The 15,764-nt window shown below is 38.8% G+C and overlaps 1 protein-coding gene across 5 annotated transcripts in view; it reads left to right on the forward strand.

Moving 5' to 3' along the window:
• The first annotated feature begins 4,254 nt into the window (after nucleotides 1–4,254).
• The window catches only part of LOC131328971 (probable LRR receptor-like serine/threonine-protein kinase At1g56140), a 55,871-nt gene continuing 44,361 nt past the window's right edge, over nucleotides 4,255–15,764 (forward strand). For 4 of the 5 annotated variants that reach the window (XM_058361964.1, XM_058361965.1, XM_058361966.1 and 1 more), the window contains exons 1-6: nucleotides 4,255–4,408; nucleotides 6,658–6,841; nucleotides 6,924–6,995; nucleotides 7,262–7,333; nucleotides 7,437–7,508; nucleotides 8,891–8,962. In XM_058361964.1, the coding sequence (XP_058217947.1) occupies nucleotides 4,291–4,408; nucleotides 6,658–6,841; nucleotides 6,924–6,995; nucleotides 7,262–7,333; nucleotides 7,437–7,508; nucleotides 8,891–8,962 (590 nt within the window). In that variant the 5' untranslated portion in view covers nucleotides 4,255–4,290. The remainder of the gene's footprint in view (nucleotides 4,409–6,657; nucleotides 6,842–6,923; nucleotides 6,996–7,261; nucleotides 7,334–7,436; nucleotides 7,509–8,890; nucleotides 8,963–15,764) is intronic. The other variant, XM_058361967.1, reaches the window with a different exon arrangement.

The raw sequence follows: 15,764 nt of genomic DNA on the forward strand, positions 1-15,764 counted from the left end.
CTGGTTCCTACCACAAAGGTTTTTGAAACCTTGCTAGCTTTAGAACCAGGATTGATATTGATTACCAGTCTTAACCCTACCAGCCCCCCTCAGGGATTAGAACAAGAAAACAGTAGGTATGCTATACCTAAATTGAGTTTGAATGGATGATTGAGGTTTGAGGATTGATTGAGGTGTTTGTGTTGAGTATTTTGAGGAATGTGAATTTGGATGAAAAATACAAGAGCTTATGTGCTTACTCTTTTGAATTTTTGTAACCCTTTGGAAGCTTGGAATATTGTAACCCAAGGTGTATATTTTTCTAACCCAAGATGTATCAATTTTTTGAACCCTTTTAATGGAAGAAGAAGGTGGTATTTATAGGGAGAGAGGGAGGTAGGTTGGAGCTGCAAAGAGAGGAGCTCAGCCATCCCACGAGGCTGGCTTTGGGTGCATTGGTGGCAAAGTTTCCACCCTAGGAAATGTTGGTGGGGACTAGCATTGCGCTCTGGCGCGCGATGGATTGAGTCCGGCGCGCGAGGGAGTTAGTCTGGCGCGCGAGGGTTGCGCCCTGGCGTGATGGTCAACGGCCAAACTTTGACTTTTGACCACCACCTGGCAGTTTGACCATCGCGCGAAGGTCTGGCAGCAGCGCGCGTCAGTAGAGTTTTTGGCCTTTTGAAGTGGCTTAGGATCAGGTTAGGTTCAAAGGTTTTTCAAACACTCAAAACTCAAACACTTATCATTTCCGGGGTGTTCTTAATCTATTTCATCATTGGGGAATCAAAAACCGTAAGTAAACTAATTTAGAAGCCCAAATTGGGTTGTCTACATTAACATGTGTGTCTTTTAAAGATGCCCACTTTATGTTTGTTAAAATGCATGTTTGAGATAGTGAAAATAGTGGAGAGTGAATTAATTCTTTATGATCCATTTTTAGGAGCAAATTTCGTAGCTCTCTTAATTTTTGTTTTCATTGACTTTGGATAGATTTTGTGTTCCGACACTGTAAGGACACGCGACACGCGGAGAACACGTGGAGGCATGTATGGACATGCCACATAAGGTATCCATTAGGTTTAAATATTTTTACCGGGGGACATGCAAAGGATATATATAGCAAAGTAAATTTAAAATTTTTAAAAGCTTTACCAGGATAACATATGTATCTTAAAAAGTATTCTATTTGGGAGTTTATTTGTTGTGAGCTTTGTTCCTCTTTCATTTGAAATGTATTGTTTGATTAGATCACTACATGACCAGCACATTTCTTTCCCTCGGCAACAATGTGATTAGATCATTACAGGACCAGCACATCCCTTTTCCTTGCTCTCTTTCCTATTGCCAAGCGCATAACCAAAATGTCATTTGGTCCGTTCAAAGATTTTTACTTTTAATGCTGTATTTGGATTTATTTACATTTGCACCAAATTAGACTAATTCACCTTCTTTTTCGATCGAGAAATCCATCTCTGTTTAATCTGGTCGGTCAAACTCGACCATTTTGATTTTGTCTTCTTTCCTTGAAGCCCGGTCGTGCTTTTTCATTTCTCACAACACCCTCCCAAACCTAAATAATTCATCAGCCAAATACAATTCCTATACTTCTTAACTGTAAGGGTAAAAAAGAAAATTACTTCCCAAATTGAAATCCACGCTGTGATAACTGCTCCTACTTTGCAACTGCCCACAATAGAACTTTACCTCTCATTCATTCTAGAACAACAACCGTTGTTTACATCATCTACACCCACATTGTACAAAACTTCTAGCAGTCTCCCTCTATTATATGCTTGTATTTTGTAATGGTAAATCTTTTGTAATGATTTTTTAATGAAACTCTTTGTAGACCAAATTTTGTAAGGAAAATATAGGAATGTCTCATTCAAGAGGTTCGCTTTCAGCCTCCAAAACTTATGAATCGGCCTTGCTCTCTCTCAAAAATAGTAGTCAAATGCTACTATTACAAAAAGTAATGTTCTGCACCACTCCTTTTTTTTTTTGGCAACTTTCCATCAGTTTTTGAATACCACTCCTCCTTAACAAAATGTGGCTAGAATCAGAATTTGGGTTTGCATCTTCTATTTTAAATTCTCTGCTTTTTCCTTGAGTGTAGCCTCTACAATTTGCTTAAAATTAAAATAGAGGGACTGTGTTTTAACTCCGCATTTAGGAACATGCATTTTCAGTGCAAGTGGGTTACTGTTAGAAAGAGAAAATAATAGCTCTCATAATCTATTCTAAAGTTTTTTTTTTTAAATAAAAACATCTCCAAATAAACTCCAGGTTGGTCAGCCATGGTTCAATTTTGAATGTGTCTTTTACTCCTTTGAGGTTACTTTTCATTACGTTCCATCAGGTTTTGGGTTTGCATTTTTTATTTTAAATGGGAAATGATTGTGGCACTCCCCATTTTGTTAATGGCATTCCCACCAAAATCAATTCCATATAGGGATTGATTTTGGCACTCCCCATTTTGTTAATGTCACTCATTTTGGGGAGTGCCAAAATCAGCACCCTTTTAAATTCTCAGTTTTTCTTTTCTTAAGTGTAGCCTCTGCAATTTTGGGGAAAAAAAAGAAGACGACTGTTGTAACTCAGCATTTAGAAAAAGTGGCAAATATGCGTTTCAATGGATCAAAATGGATGTTCTCCTTGAGAGCTAACGTGATTGATTTACGAAATCTAATACAAGAGTACTCAGATATTAGATCGTGGGAAAATCGGCAGTGACATCGGCGGTAGCAAAATGGTGGTGATTAGCATGGTAATGTATGTATATACTTGTTAATTGTCACTACAGTATATAATTGTTCGATAGAATATTTTTTCGAGAATTTAATTGTTGTTTATCTGTCACAATAGATTAATACTAGATGCTAGGGCACACGTGATGTATATGCAAGTCGGATTTTCACAATATTTGTAAAAATTCGATCAAACAATAAGTCGAAGCATTTTTACAAAAATATTGTGAAAATTCAACTTGCACACGCATCGTGCCCCAGCCTCTAGTACTCATAAAGACTGAGCTTGAATGGATCTCGATTAATTGATTACCAATCCATGGGAATTGAATTTTTCAAAGAAACCTCACTCATAAAGACTGGGTTTGAATGGATCTCGATTAATTGATTACCAATCCATTGGAATTGAATTTTTCAAAGAAACCTCACTCATAAAGACTGGGCTTGAATGGATCTCGATTAATTGATTACCAATCCATTGGAATTGAATTTTTCAAAGAAACCTCACTCGTAAAGACTGGGTTTGAATGGATCTCGATTAATTGATTACCAATCCATTGGAATTGAATTTTTCAAAGAAACCTCACTCATAAAGACTGGGCTTGAATGGATCTCGATTAATTGATTACCAATCCATTGGAATTGAATTTTTCAAAGAAACCTTTAAAAATTAAATTGATCTATAATTAACTTTGGTGAAAGAATTTGGCTTGTCTGCAATCCAGTATGGACTGTAGAGGTGCGGTCAAGCTATCGCAACTGTCGAATATTATTTTTAATGGTCCGAATTTATTTTCAATCTTTTACTGTTAATAAAAGACTTTTACCAGTAATAGATTCAACAAATTTGAACCATTGATTTTCAAGATGAACGATTCAGATTGAACCGCACAACCTTTTCTGCAATTGACTGCAGAGAAGCCGGGTTCTTGGTGAAATGTAATTCAAACTCGAGAAAGTTTTTCGACCCCATGAAACAATATTTGTGGAGTTGCGACTGCTTGAGAAAATCTAGAGAGAGAAACAAACGTAGCAAGTTTCATTTTTGTTTCAACTGTTTTTTGCTGCCTTACAAATCATTGTTCTGATCTATTTATACAAACAAGACTCAAAAGAAACACAAAACCCTTGCAGCTTTCTTATTGGATGAGAAACACAAACTTGGATTGCTGAGGTTGAAGTCAAAGCTGAGCTGGCTTAACACCCCCTGCAAACTAATGGGTGGTGCACCAATCATTAGTTTGGATTTAAGCAATTGAAAACGAGAGCCCTTTGGTAAAAATGTCGGCTATTTGAGCAGCTGTCCCAATGGAATAAAGAACAATGTTTTTGGCCAAGACTTGTTCTTGGATATAATGGTAATCAAGCTCAATATCCTTGGTTCTGGCATGGAAAACAATAGGTGAAAAGGTCCAAATGTTATTAAGTGATCATCCATTCCACTCCCAAACAACGTGATACTCTATTTTCCTAACATTGCTCTCTCTAATATTCCCACAAGGCTAGGCTTGAATGGATCTCCATTAATTGATTACCAATCCATTAACAGTGGAATAGGAGAGTAATGGGTGGATCACCAACATTAGTTCTTTGTGCCAGCTTAGCCTTTTACTACTACGTTTCCCTCCTGGGCTTTGTTGAGATTGTTCGAGCTCGAAATGGTACCACCCCTGCTTCCGAAGGTAAAAACTCTAATTAATTCTCTCTCTCTCTCTCTCGTTCTATGTTTGGGAGATCCCTGGGCGGGTACTTGCATGTCTTCTGCTCTGAATTCAACTGAATGATTCGAATGAAAGAGTGCCCCTCTGCCTCTCAAGTTACGAAACATGGCTTTTCATGTGGGTCCAAAACCAGAACTTAGTACTTTTGTTCTCCACAGAGATGAAGTTTCTCTCACTTCATTTTCTTTTTTTACGCTAACAGAACACTTGTACCCTCTGTTCGTTTCAATTAAATTGATATCCCATAAAAAAGAAAAAAAAAAAAGGAACACTTTTGCACTCAGTCATTTTTTTTTATTTCAATTTTGTACTCCCTCCATCTCAATTTATTTTTCATTACGAGAGTTCTCTCAATTTATTAACTTGAAGACTTTGGGTCCAAAAGTAGCCTTTAACACTAAAATACTAACTATAATTAGATGTGATACAAAGAGATAAAATTGAAATTTTAGATTTTGGTGGTTCTAGTTTGGGAAATTTGCAAAAAACTTGGGACATCCCAAAAAGGAAATATGAGCAAATAAATTGAGACAGAGGGAGTAATAACTTTTTGAATTGTCTTTCATGTATTATTTTAGTTCTCTTGTTAATCAATCTCATATATTTTGTATATCATTTCATTATCAACTTTTTATTTCAAAATTAGAAAAATTTGCTGTGTTTGGTTTGTTTTTTGAAAAATAGTAGGGATAATAAGTGGAGAGAGATAGAGAGAAATGTTGAAAGTAGGAGAAATTTAGGGGAAATTTTTTGAAAAATTCTTTTCAAAAAGCAAAAAGAACAAGGCTTTACCCTGACGAAATGAGAAGACTAATGCAAAAATAGCCACCACAAACAATTGAAATTCTTTACAAAAATGCTACTTAGGCAACCGTTGTGTTGGTTGTGTGCGTAATTCTGATCGTCCAGATGTATTTGTACGGTCTAGATTTTATACAAACTCTTCTACGGAAAAGTTTAACTTTTATGGGGAAGAGTTTGAGCGAATCCTGGTCATTTATTACAGCAATGGACGGCTAGAGATTGATTGTGTGTTGTGTTTTACATAACCATTATGTGTGTAGCACTTTTGAATTTTTTAATGCATAGTGTCCAAAATTTAAAAATGATTAACCCATGGGCTATAATAAGCATTATATTTTACCAATTATTTACAATTCTACGATAGTCTTGTTTTTTTTCCCTCTATGATAGAACCTACAACATGATTCAAATTTGAAGATTTTGGAATAAATTTTGAAAATGAGATATTCTTTCTAATTGGAGCAAGATTGCTGAATATGGTATTTTAATTTATGTGCATTGAATTGTTGAAAGACTTAATCCGCTGAGACAATTCAAGCAATTGGTTTGTGTTGTAAATAACTTTCTTATAAATATGTTACATTTTCTATTACTTTAGAAACAATTTTTTTTTTATTCTAGCAATATTACTCGGCATCATCCCCCATTCCGCCCCATAAAAAAATGGCATCCTACTCCAAATTGTGCAAATTAAATTTCGTCCTTAAGAGACAATTAAATGAATGTGTGCATTTCCACCAACATGGTTGTAGACAGTAGTCATTTTTAAAGATTGCGGTTCTATAAGGTTTTTTGGCGAAGTTGTTTTAGTGGTATCAAATTGTTTCTTGGCTTAGGGGCATCCGCATCAGGCTCTCTACATTTTGGACTAATTTACACCTTAAAAAGTTACTTTATTATTTTAGTTATTCACTTTTAAAATTTCTACTGCATCAGACTCTTTATATTATAATTATTCCATTAAAAATATTGTTCACTTAATTATTTATTATTTTTTAATATATAAATAGTATAAAAAAATTAAATGCTCCAATTTTCAATCATTTTGAACCGATGCGAAGATTTTATTTTTCTGATCATTTTATCCTAAAGGGTCATAATTTATATTTATCCCTAGGACTTTCATATAAGACCCCTAAGAGAGTTGTAGAACCAAATAAAATATAAAAAAATATTAAGCCGAGTCACTGTAGCAGTGAAATAAAAATATTAAAATAATAAGTAACAAGTGAATAGTGACTTGTGAAAATTAAAGAGTTACTGTAGCAAAGTTAGAAATCTTTAATTTAGTTTGAAGAGGGAAGTAAAGAGGGAGATTTGGATGCTCTGTTGCACTTTTATCATTTCTTGAAAATTTGAACTTTAATTTTGCTCAAAAATCTTTTCTTTTTTGAAATTTCGGGCAGTGAGTGCTTTGAACTCCGTCTTCAGCCAATGGAATATTTCGGCAGATTTAACTCAATGGAACATCAGCGGAGAACCATGCAGTGGAGCAGCTGTCGACTTGACGAGCATCGAGACCACGAATGGAGATTACAATCCCGGTATCAAATGCCAATGCGATGGTACTACTTGCCACATCACCGACCTGTAAGATTTATGTACTGAAGCTCTTAGTACATTTTTTGAAGTCTTCCACTTAATGCTTGCCTTCTTTACCATTATGTAACAGCAAAGTCTATGCGCTAAGTATTGTTGGAGGAATCCCTGATGAGCTATGGTCGTTGACTTACCTCACCTATCTGTATGTTTCCCCACCACTATTTTTATTTTCTATAATATATGTTTTGTTTTCCTTCTACACTTTTGTTCTCTCTCTCTCTCTCTCTCTCTCTCTCTCTCTATGTGACATTACTATCAAACTGAAACCTTAGAATTATGATGCATGCAGCTCCTATCCATATTTCTACATGTGTAATGCATTCTTGGATAAAGTTTTCCTTGCTAGTCATTCAAAATTCTCCCTGATCATCAAACAATGCTCTACTAAGTTTCTTCTGTACTTTGCAGGAACTTGGCCCAAAATTACCTGACTGGTCCCCTGTCTTCATCCATTGCCAATCTAACTCAAATGCGGTATCTGTAAGCCACCTTATTTTTCATTAGCATTCTTCCGGTCGTTAACATTTTACCCACGTGTAGCTAGACTCCTTCAATGTTTTGACACCTCATGTACTTTTGTCAGGAGCCTAGGGATTAATGCACTATCTGGGGAGATTCCGAAGACACTTGGAAATCTCACGAATCTGATAGTATTGTATGTTATTCTTGAATTTTTACGTTTTTAAGTGGAAACTATGTTTTTGGTTTAGAGTTTTTTTTCTTCCCTTTTTCTCCTCCAAACTATGCACATTTTTTCTACTTAGTTCCTAAACTATCAATTTAACGATTTCATCCCCTCAACTATCATACGTTACCTACATAGTCCAATAGATAACGGAAGTTAGAAATTTGGATTGAAAATGCCATGTAGGGCTTGTTTGGGAGCCTGTAGAGTAGATACTTAATTATGAGAGCCTTAGAGATAGAAAATAATTATGAACTTTTAGGATAAAATGATTAGAAAAATAAGATATTCGCACCGGTTTCAACAAATTGAAAGTTGGAAGACTTAATTTTGTAACCATATTTTTTAGTATATAAACCTTCTAAAAAAATTAAGTGCTTGAATTTTCAATCTGTTTGGAACGGTGCGAAAATCTTATTTTTCTGATCATATTATTCTAAAGAGTCATGATTAATTTTTATCTATAGGGCTATCATAATTAAATATCTGTTTTTTATTTGGGACCCTTTAGAGCAGATACTTTATTATGAGAGCTCTAGAAAGAAAAATTAATTATAACCTTTTATCATAAAATAATTAGAAGAATAAGATTTTCACACCGGTTCACACGGATTGAAAATTAGAGCGTTTAATTTTTAACCATATTTTTAATACATAAACAGTCTAAATTCTATATAAAGAACTCAGTGTTTTAAAAAAAAAAATGTATGTATTAGTCTCTATAAAATGTCACGTAAGATTCTAATATATAAATCTTGTAAAAAAAATTAAGTGCTCTAATTTTCAATCTGTTTGAACCAATGCAAATATCTTATTTTTCTGATCATTTTATCTTAAGAGTCATAATTAATTTTTATCTCTAAAGCTCTCATAATCAAATATCTGCTATACAAGGTCCCAAATAGGGTCTTACGAGACATTTTTCGTCCAAATTTCTAATTTCCGTTATCTATTGGACTAAGTAATTAACGGTATGATAGTTGAGGGGATGAAATCATCAAATTGATAGTTTAGGGATTACGTAGAGAAAATATGCATAGTTTAAGGGATAAAAGGAAAAAAAAAATTTCTTTTGCATTATATTGACTGCAATGCAACCTGAGGCCAACAAGTACAGTTTGCCCAAGTATCTTCATCTTGTGTCAACAACCGTGCCATGTAAATACCATTTTGTAAGTGTGAATTTTTTCTTATTTAAAGCAGTTGTTTGCTGCTGTGGCATTCAGTTCCTTGTCCCATTGAAATTTTGTGACACTTGTACACAACTGAAATGTACAATCCTGTTTTCTGCATAACATTCACATGTTACTTCTTCGTACTATTCCGGTGTTGTTAACTTGCTAATTTTGCAGGAGCTTTAGTTCAAATAGCTTCTCTGGTCCTCTACCATCAGAACTTGGGAATTTGTCAAAATTGCGGCTTCTGTAAGTGCAAAGACATTCCGCACTCTTGTTTCATTGTCCAGAATATTCTGATTTTGGGGCGGCATGCCAACATTTGATAGAAATGGTTTCGCAGATTGCCCATTGCCATAACACAAGCATCTTATCTTCTTCTTTTTTTTGATCCGAAACAAGCATCTTACCTTACAACTGAAAGATGTTACAATATCCCGTTACCGCGAATCACTCTTGATTACTGTGAATTACGGAGATCATGTAATTATCTTGTAATTGTTATTCTTTCCTAGTTTATCTATTCTTTCCTAGCTTAGAGATTAGATAGGCTTAATTATAGGGATTTGGCTTGATTATAGGGGCCTCGGTCATGTATAAATATGTACGTGTATAGGTTGCAATGGTATGAATAATAATTGATTCTTTTCTCTGATTTGAACTTGGTATCAGAGCTAGAAACCCAAAATTATTCTTCTTTGAATCCTTAAACCATGGGCGAGTCAGGTTCTGAAACATCTGGCACCAAATCTACCCCCATCATTATTCAACACGAAGGTTCATCATTCAATGCAGGAATTGTATTGAATGAGACCAACTATGATCTGTGGTCTCAAATGTTGGAGATGCACATTGCTAAGAAGGAGAAACTCTCTTTCATTCGTGGCACATCGCCGCCACCTACGGAGAAAGATGAAGGCTATGAAAAGTGGTACGTAGACAATCAAAAGGTCAAAAGACGGTTGCTGATGTCTATGTCCCCGGAGATCATGAAGCGATACATTCGCTTACCTACGGCACGCGATATTTGGAAAGCTCTGTCTAAAGCCTTTTATGATGGAGCAGATGAATTACAGGTTTTTACCTTAAACCAGAGGGCTTTCTCTGCCAAACAAAATGGTAGATCGCTCTCTATATATTATGGAGAATTGACTGAAATCTTCAGTGAGTTGGATCATCGTGATAAAGTGGTCATGGTAAACGAGATAGATGTTGCATCTTATCAAAACTCGCTTCAACGACAAAGGGTGCATATCTTTCTCGCTGGATTAGAAGGTGATTTCGAGCAAGTGCGTGGCGAAATCTTGAGGAAGGATCCTATCCCTGAATTAGAAGAGTGTTATGCCCTAGTTCGCCGCGAAGATGTCCGACGTGGAGTGATGAACGGGCAAGTAGAGAATTTTGAAGCCTCCGCCATGGCAACTCGTAACAAGTCCACTCAAAACTGGTCCTCTCAACACTAGCAGGACCGAACGAAGTCCAGCCATCCTAAGGGTGCTACTGGTGGCGATAAATCTTCCTATAAATGTACTCACTGTGATCAAGTTGGTCACACAAAAAGTCGGTGCTATGAACTGGTGGGGTATCCAGAATGGTGGGATCATAATCGTGATTCAAAGAAGAAGAATTCCAAGAAGGTCTCCACCGCTGCGGTTGTTGAAGCAACAACAGAAAATGAAGGGGCTAGTCAACCTGCGGCTGGACACATCTCGGCATTAGCAGCAATGGCAGGTAATGGTGGTAAGGTTTTAAATATTTCTGACGCTGTTTCTAATAGTACATGGATAATTGATTCTGGTGCTTCGGACCATATGACATTTGATTCTAGACAAGTTTCACATCTGAAAACTTCCTCACAAAGTTCTATTTCTACTGCCAACGGTACCTCGATCCCGATTGTTGGGGAAGGATCCTTGTCCCTCACTGACACTTTGAATTTAGACTTTGTTTTGGTTGTTCCCGCTTTAGATTATAATCTTTTGTCAGTTTCTCAAATAACCACTGCCTTATCTCGTGTCGTTATTTTTTAGCCTAAATCTTGTGTGTTTAAGGACATCCAAACAAGGCAGACGATTGGTTGTGGTGTTAGGCGAGGGAAGCTATATTATTTAGACTTGGGGTCAAAGAGTTCAGCCCAGTTGCGTCAAGCTCTGACAATAGGAGATTCTGAGGGGAAGAAGAATAAATCTGAGATATGGCTGTGGCATCGACGCTTGGGGCATGCATCCTTTGGTTATCTGAAAAAGTTGTTCCCTAGTTTATTTGAAAATCTTGATGTTACTAGTTTTAAGTGTGATATTTGTGAACTCGCTAAGAGTCATCGCACATCTTTTCCATTAAGTTTAAATAAAAGCCCACTCCCTTTTATGATCATACATTCTGATGTTTGGGGTCCATCTAAATTTACTACCTTGGATGGTTCACGTTGGTTTGTTACTTTTATTGATGACTGTACCAGGATGACTTGGGTATGCTTAATGAAATCCAAAAGTGAAGTTAACTTCTTGTTTCAGAAATTTGATAGGATGATCCGTAGTTAGTATAATGCCCAAGTACAAGTCCTCCGGAGTGATAATGGAGGTGAATATGTAAGCTCTGAATTGAAGCGATATTTGGAAGCTCATGGGACTATTCATCAAACTACCTGTCCTAATACATCCCAGCAGAATGGGGTGGCGGAGCGAAAAAATCGTCATTTGTTAGAGGTTGTACGTGCTTCATTAATAGAAGCACATATGCCTCTATCATATTGGGGACATGCACTTACTTCTGCCACATATTTGATCAACCGAGTTCCTTCTAACACTATTCATTTCAAGACACCATTTCAGGCTCTCTCTGAAGCGGTCACTGCTCCAGCTGTACCCAACTTACCACCCTATGTTTTTGGTTGTGTAGCATTCGTACATCTTCATAAACATCAGCGAAACAAATTGACACCTCAAGCATTGCGATGTGTCTTTCTAGAGTATGCTGCTCATCAAAAGGGGTACAACTGCTATCACCCTCCAACCAAATGGATGTTTGTGACATTAAATGTTGTTTTTCATGAAGACTCTATGTACTATTCCTCTGGGTCTGAACTTCAAGGGGGGAACCAAGAAGAAGTTCAAAGTATAGACTATGAGTCTCTAGACTATGATCTTCTAATCCCTGAACCTGAGAAGTTAGATACGAATGAGCCTGAACCTGCCGACAGGATTGTAAACGAATTTGATCATAGTGATGAATATCACAGCGGTGAGGAACATCACAGCGGAATGGAACACCGCAGCGATGAATATCACAACGCTGAGAAAAGTGAGGAACATCATCGAAAGGATATATCTCAGCACGAATCCTTTACACTACAAGCACCACATCAATCGTTTGCTGAGGATGTTCCTGATTTAGGACATGTACCATCTAGAAAACAACTCCCATTGCGTCAAACTACAGGTATTCCTAAGCCCACATATGAACCTGAACTTTCTAGTAAAGTTAAATACCCCATGAGTCATTTTGTGTCTAACCATCGCTTGTCAGAATCGAATAATTCATTTGTAAATCAATTATCTGCTGTATCTATTCCTAACAATGTGCAGGAAGCCTTAGCTAACCCAAGGTGGAAAGCCGCTATGAATGAAGAAATGCAGTCATTGCAGTCGAATGACACTTGGGAACTTGTTGACCGTCCACCGGGGAAGAAACCAGTTGGATGTCGGTGGGTTTATACTGTGAAGCACAAAGCAGATGGCACAATTGAACGCTTTAAGGCAAGGCTGGTGGCAAAAGGGTACTCTCAGACCTATGGGATAGATTATACAAAAACATTTGCACCAGTAGCTAAGATCAACACAGTTAGAGTCTTGTTGTCCCTAGCTGCAAACTTGGATTGGCCATTACAACAATTCGATGTGAAAAACGCCTTCCTACATGGTGAGTTGTCTGAAGAAGTATACATGGATTTACCACCAGGTTGCATGATACCAAAAGTACACTGTCAAAAGGTGTGCAAATTAAAGAAATCTTTGTACGGGTTGAAGCAGTCTCCGAGAGCTTGGTTCGGCAGGCTCACAAAATCCATGAGAGCCTTTGGATACCATCAGAGTAATTCAGATCACACTTTATTCTTGAAGAAACAGGATAGTAAGATTATTGCCCTTATGTAGACACCCCAATCTGACTTCCCGATCGTTTTACTTTCTTCTTCGGTTTCTTGATTCCCCGATGATGAGTCAGGTCGAAACAGTCCCGAGAACTTGGAATGGCTTGAGTTTGGCATGTGAGGAACCCATCCTTAGCCTTAAAACCTTAAATCAGAACCTGAACCTTGGGTTTGAATGTCGCGCGACATATCGGAACCCTCGCGCGATGGTTCATTTGCCAGGTGGTGGTCAAAGTCAAAGCTTTGACCATTGACCATCGCGGGGTTAGCTGGACCCTCGCGCGATGGTCTCACTTCATCGCGCGATGGTCAACACCTGTCATTTTCACCCAGATTGCGTGTTGGTCAGGGGGCTACAGACCCATGTGACCCCGTTTTCTCGGCTGAACAGCGTTCTGGGGGGGGGGGCTCCCCTTGCACCACCTCACCCCCCATTCTCCTATCACCTTTGTCACCCACTCCTCCACCAAGCATTTGTAACCAGCATTGTTGGCTGGTTACAAGGGCTTGGTTAGCCATCCACTAACCCCCTTCTCCTATAAATACCCCCCCCCATGCTTCCTTGCAAAGGGTTACAAAAAAACTCCCTAAGAAAGAAGGAGAAAAGCTCAAGCACAAATACCTCACACAACTCAAACCCACATAATCACCCTCCAAATCTCACCATCTCATCATTCAAGCCATTTCCAAGGCACTCAAAGCAAAGGTATAATATCTTTCTGTTCACTGTTCGAACCCCTGAGGGGGGCTGGCAGGGTCAAGGTTGGTAATCGATACCAGTTCTGGCCCTAAAGCTGGCAGAGTTTCAAGAGTCTGTTGGCTGGGGAACCCTCGCGCGATGGTCCCGTTTCCTCGCGCGACGATTCTGTCTGCGTGAGAATGGACCACGTGGGGAAGGGACCCTGGTCTTTACGTTTATTATTGTGCATATAGCTCTTTTAAAAGTCTTTAAAGGAGATTTAGCTCACTGCTTTGCTGTTTTGCGTGTTGAAAATCACTATTAGGCTTAGTTTATAGCACTTCTTGGTTTGGAATGCTTTTGGGATGCTCCTGAACATGTCTCAGAGCCCTAAGTATGCAAAGCAATTCCTGGAAATCCAGTCAGAACAATCGCGCGGCTGTCTCATACTGTCGCGCGATGGTTCTCTCTCTCCCAGGGAATGCCCTTGCATGACCAGCTTGGCCTTGGCCTTCATTTAGACACCCCCACTGTTTAGGGGTTGCTTTTTCATAATATTTCTATCTGTTGGCTGTAATATTGTTTACTTTCAAGTACCATAAACTGCTTGGTTTGCACCTGGGTGAGCACTGGTCCTTCCAGAGCCCAGAAGGGAATGAAATTCAAACCATTGGTGAAACATGAACACTCGCGCGAGGGTATGGGAATGTCGCGCGACGGTTTGCTTGCATGCGGATGAACTCACGCATGCAAGCTGGCTGTTTCTTCGTGCCAAAATCATACACAGCGCTATCTTGATGTATGATCGATGTTTTTGAACTTTGTTCCATTTATTACTTGTCATCTTACTAATCCATGCCATATCTTATCACATCCTGCAAACTGTTACAGTTTTAATCCCCGATTAACTGTTCCCCCGCCCTAATTGGCTAAAAACTGATTAATGAAACAGAATCGCAAAACAAACATTTTCGCAAATGCCTAAGTAGAGACCGATCTCCGGATCGGGCGAGAGGGGTGCCATAAAACCCTTCCCCTCTCGTAACCGGGCTCCCGAACCCAAATATGGTTATGACGGACTGGTTCCTTAACTTTTTCAAATCGAAACAGCGCGGCAAGCGCTTCGAAATACGGTTCCTTGGGTGTCGGACCTTCAAAACCCAAGTGGCGACTCTGTATTTTGCGAGCGCTTGCTTCCCCGCTCGCGCTCCCTCGCGTTTCGGAATCCGGAAGTTCCGAAGGGCACGCATGCCCACAGTGGCGACTCTGCTGGGGAGAGAACCTATATTGGTCTATGTTTAGATTTCAATACACTTGAGGAACAATCCCACAAAAGTTTGTCAAAACGGTGAGCTTCGCGCTGCCGAAGGTTGGAATGGTGGTTTAACGGGACCTCGAGTCCGGCCAATCCAATCTGGGACTTTTCCGATTGTTCTCTCGTGTAGTTTCTTCTAAGCATTGATTAAATAAAGTGAGCCGAATTTGAAAGGGCATTTGCGAATTTGCGATTCTATTCGATTAATCGATTTCTTTAGCATTTTCATATGCATCGATGTGGGATAAGCCTCGTTGGATCGTTTTGGCAATCCGGCACGGTTTACCGAAGCTCGGGGACCCCGAATGACCAACAACCTTCGACGATGATGAGTCATTCTACCGTTCGACTGTTGCTCTGCGATTACGCGGGCAGTGGGAGGTATATCTTGGCTTTAGTCCGAGGAACCCGTTACGAGCCAAAACCAGCCTTTGCATATATAAAGCACTAGAACTCTCCAAACTAGGATAGGTACCTGCAGGGTAAGATCTACTTGCATCTAACCCCCATATATTGTCTACGTGTTACTGCTTTTCCTATCGCATGCACTGTACATACATACCGTTTTGCGTAGGGGCATGTTTAGGGCGACTTCTAGGTTGTCTCTCTTTCGAGTCTGTCTTATGTTTATTAGGACGCTGCTAGGTCCGATGAAGAGTCATGCATCTTCGCGGTGCATGTTGTCAGATTTTCAAAAGTCCTAGGATCAACAAGACTTCGGGAAATCGAAATTTTCTAAGTCCTTGGCCATTCCCGATTGAAGTCTCAAACAGAAAACAAGGAACGACGAATAGAATGCCGTGATGCTCACACCACCCTGGTTATCGTGCACAGCATGTACACCGCTCAGGCTATGGCACTGTGTTGCCTACGCCGCCCCGGTTAAGGTGTCACGTCATTCACCCCGAGT

This window comes from Rhododendron vialii, chromosome 6a, assembly GCF_030253575.1.
Source record: "Rhododendron vialii isolate Sample 1 chromosome 6a, ASM3025357v1".
Classification (NCBI taxonomy): Eukaryota; Viridiplantae; Streptophyta; class Magnoliopsida; order Ericales; family Ericaceae; genus Rhododendron; species Rhododendron vialii.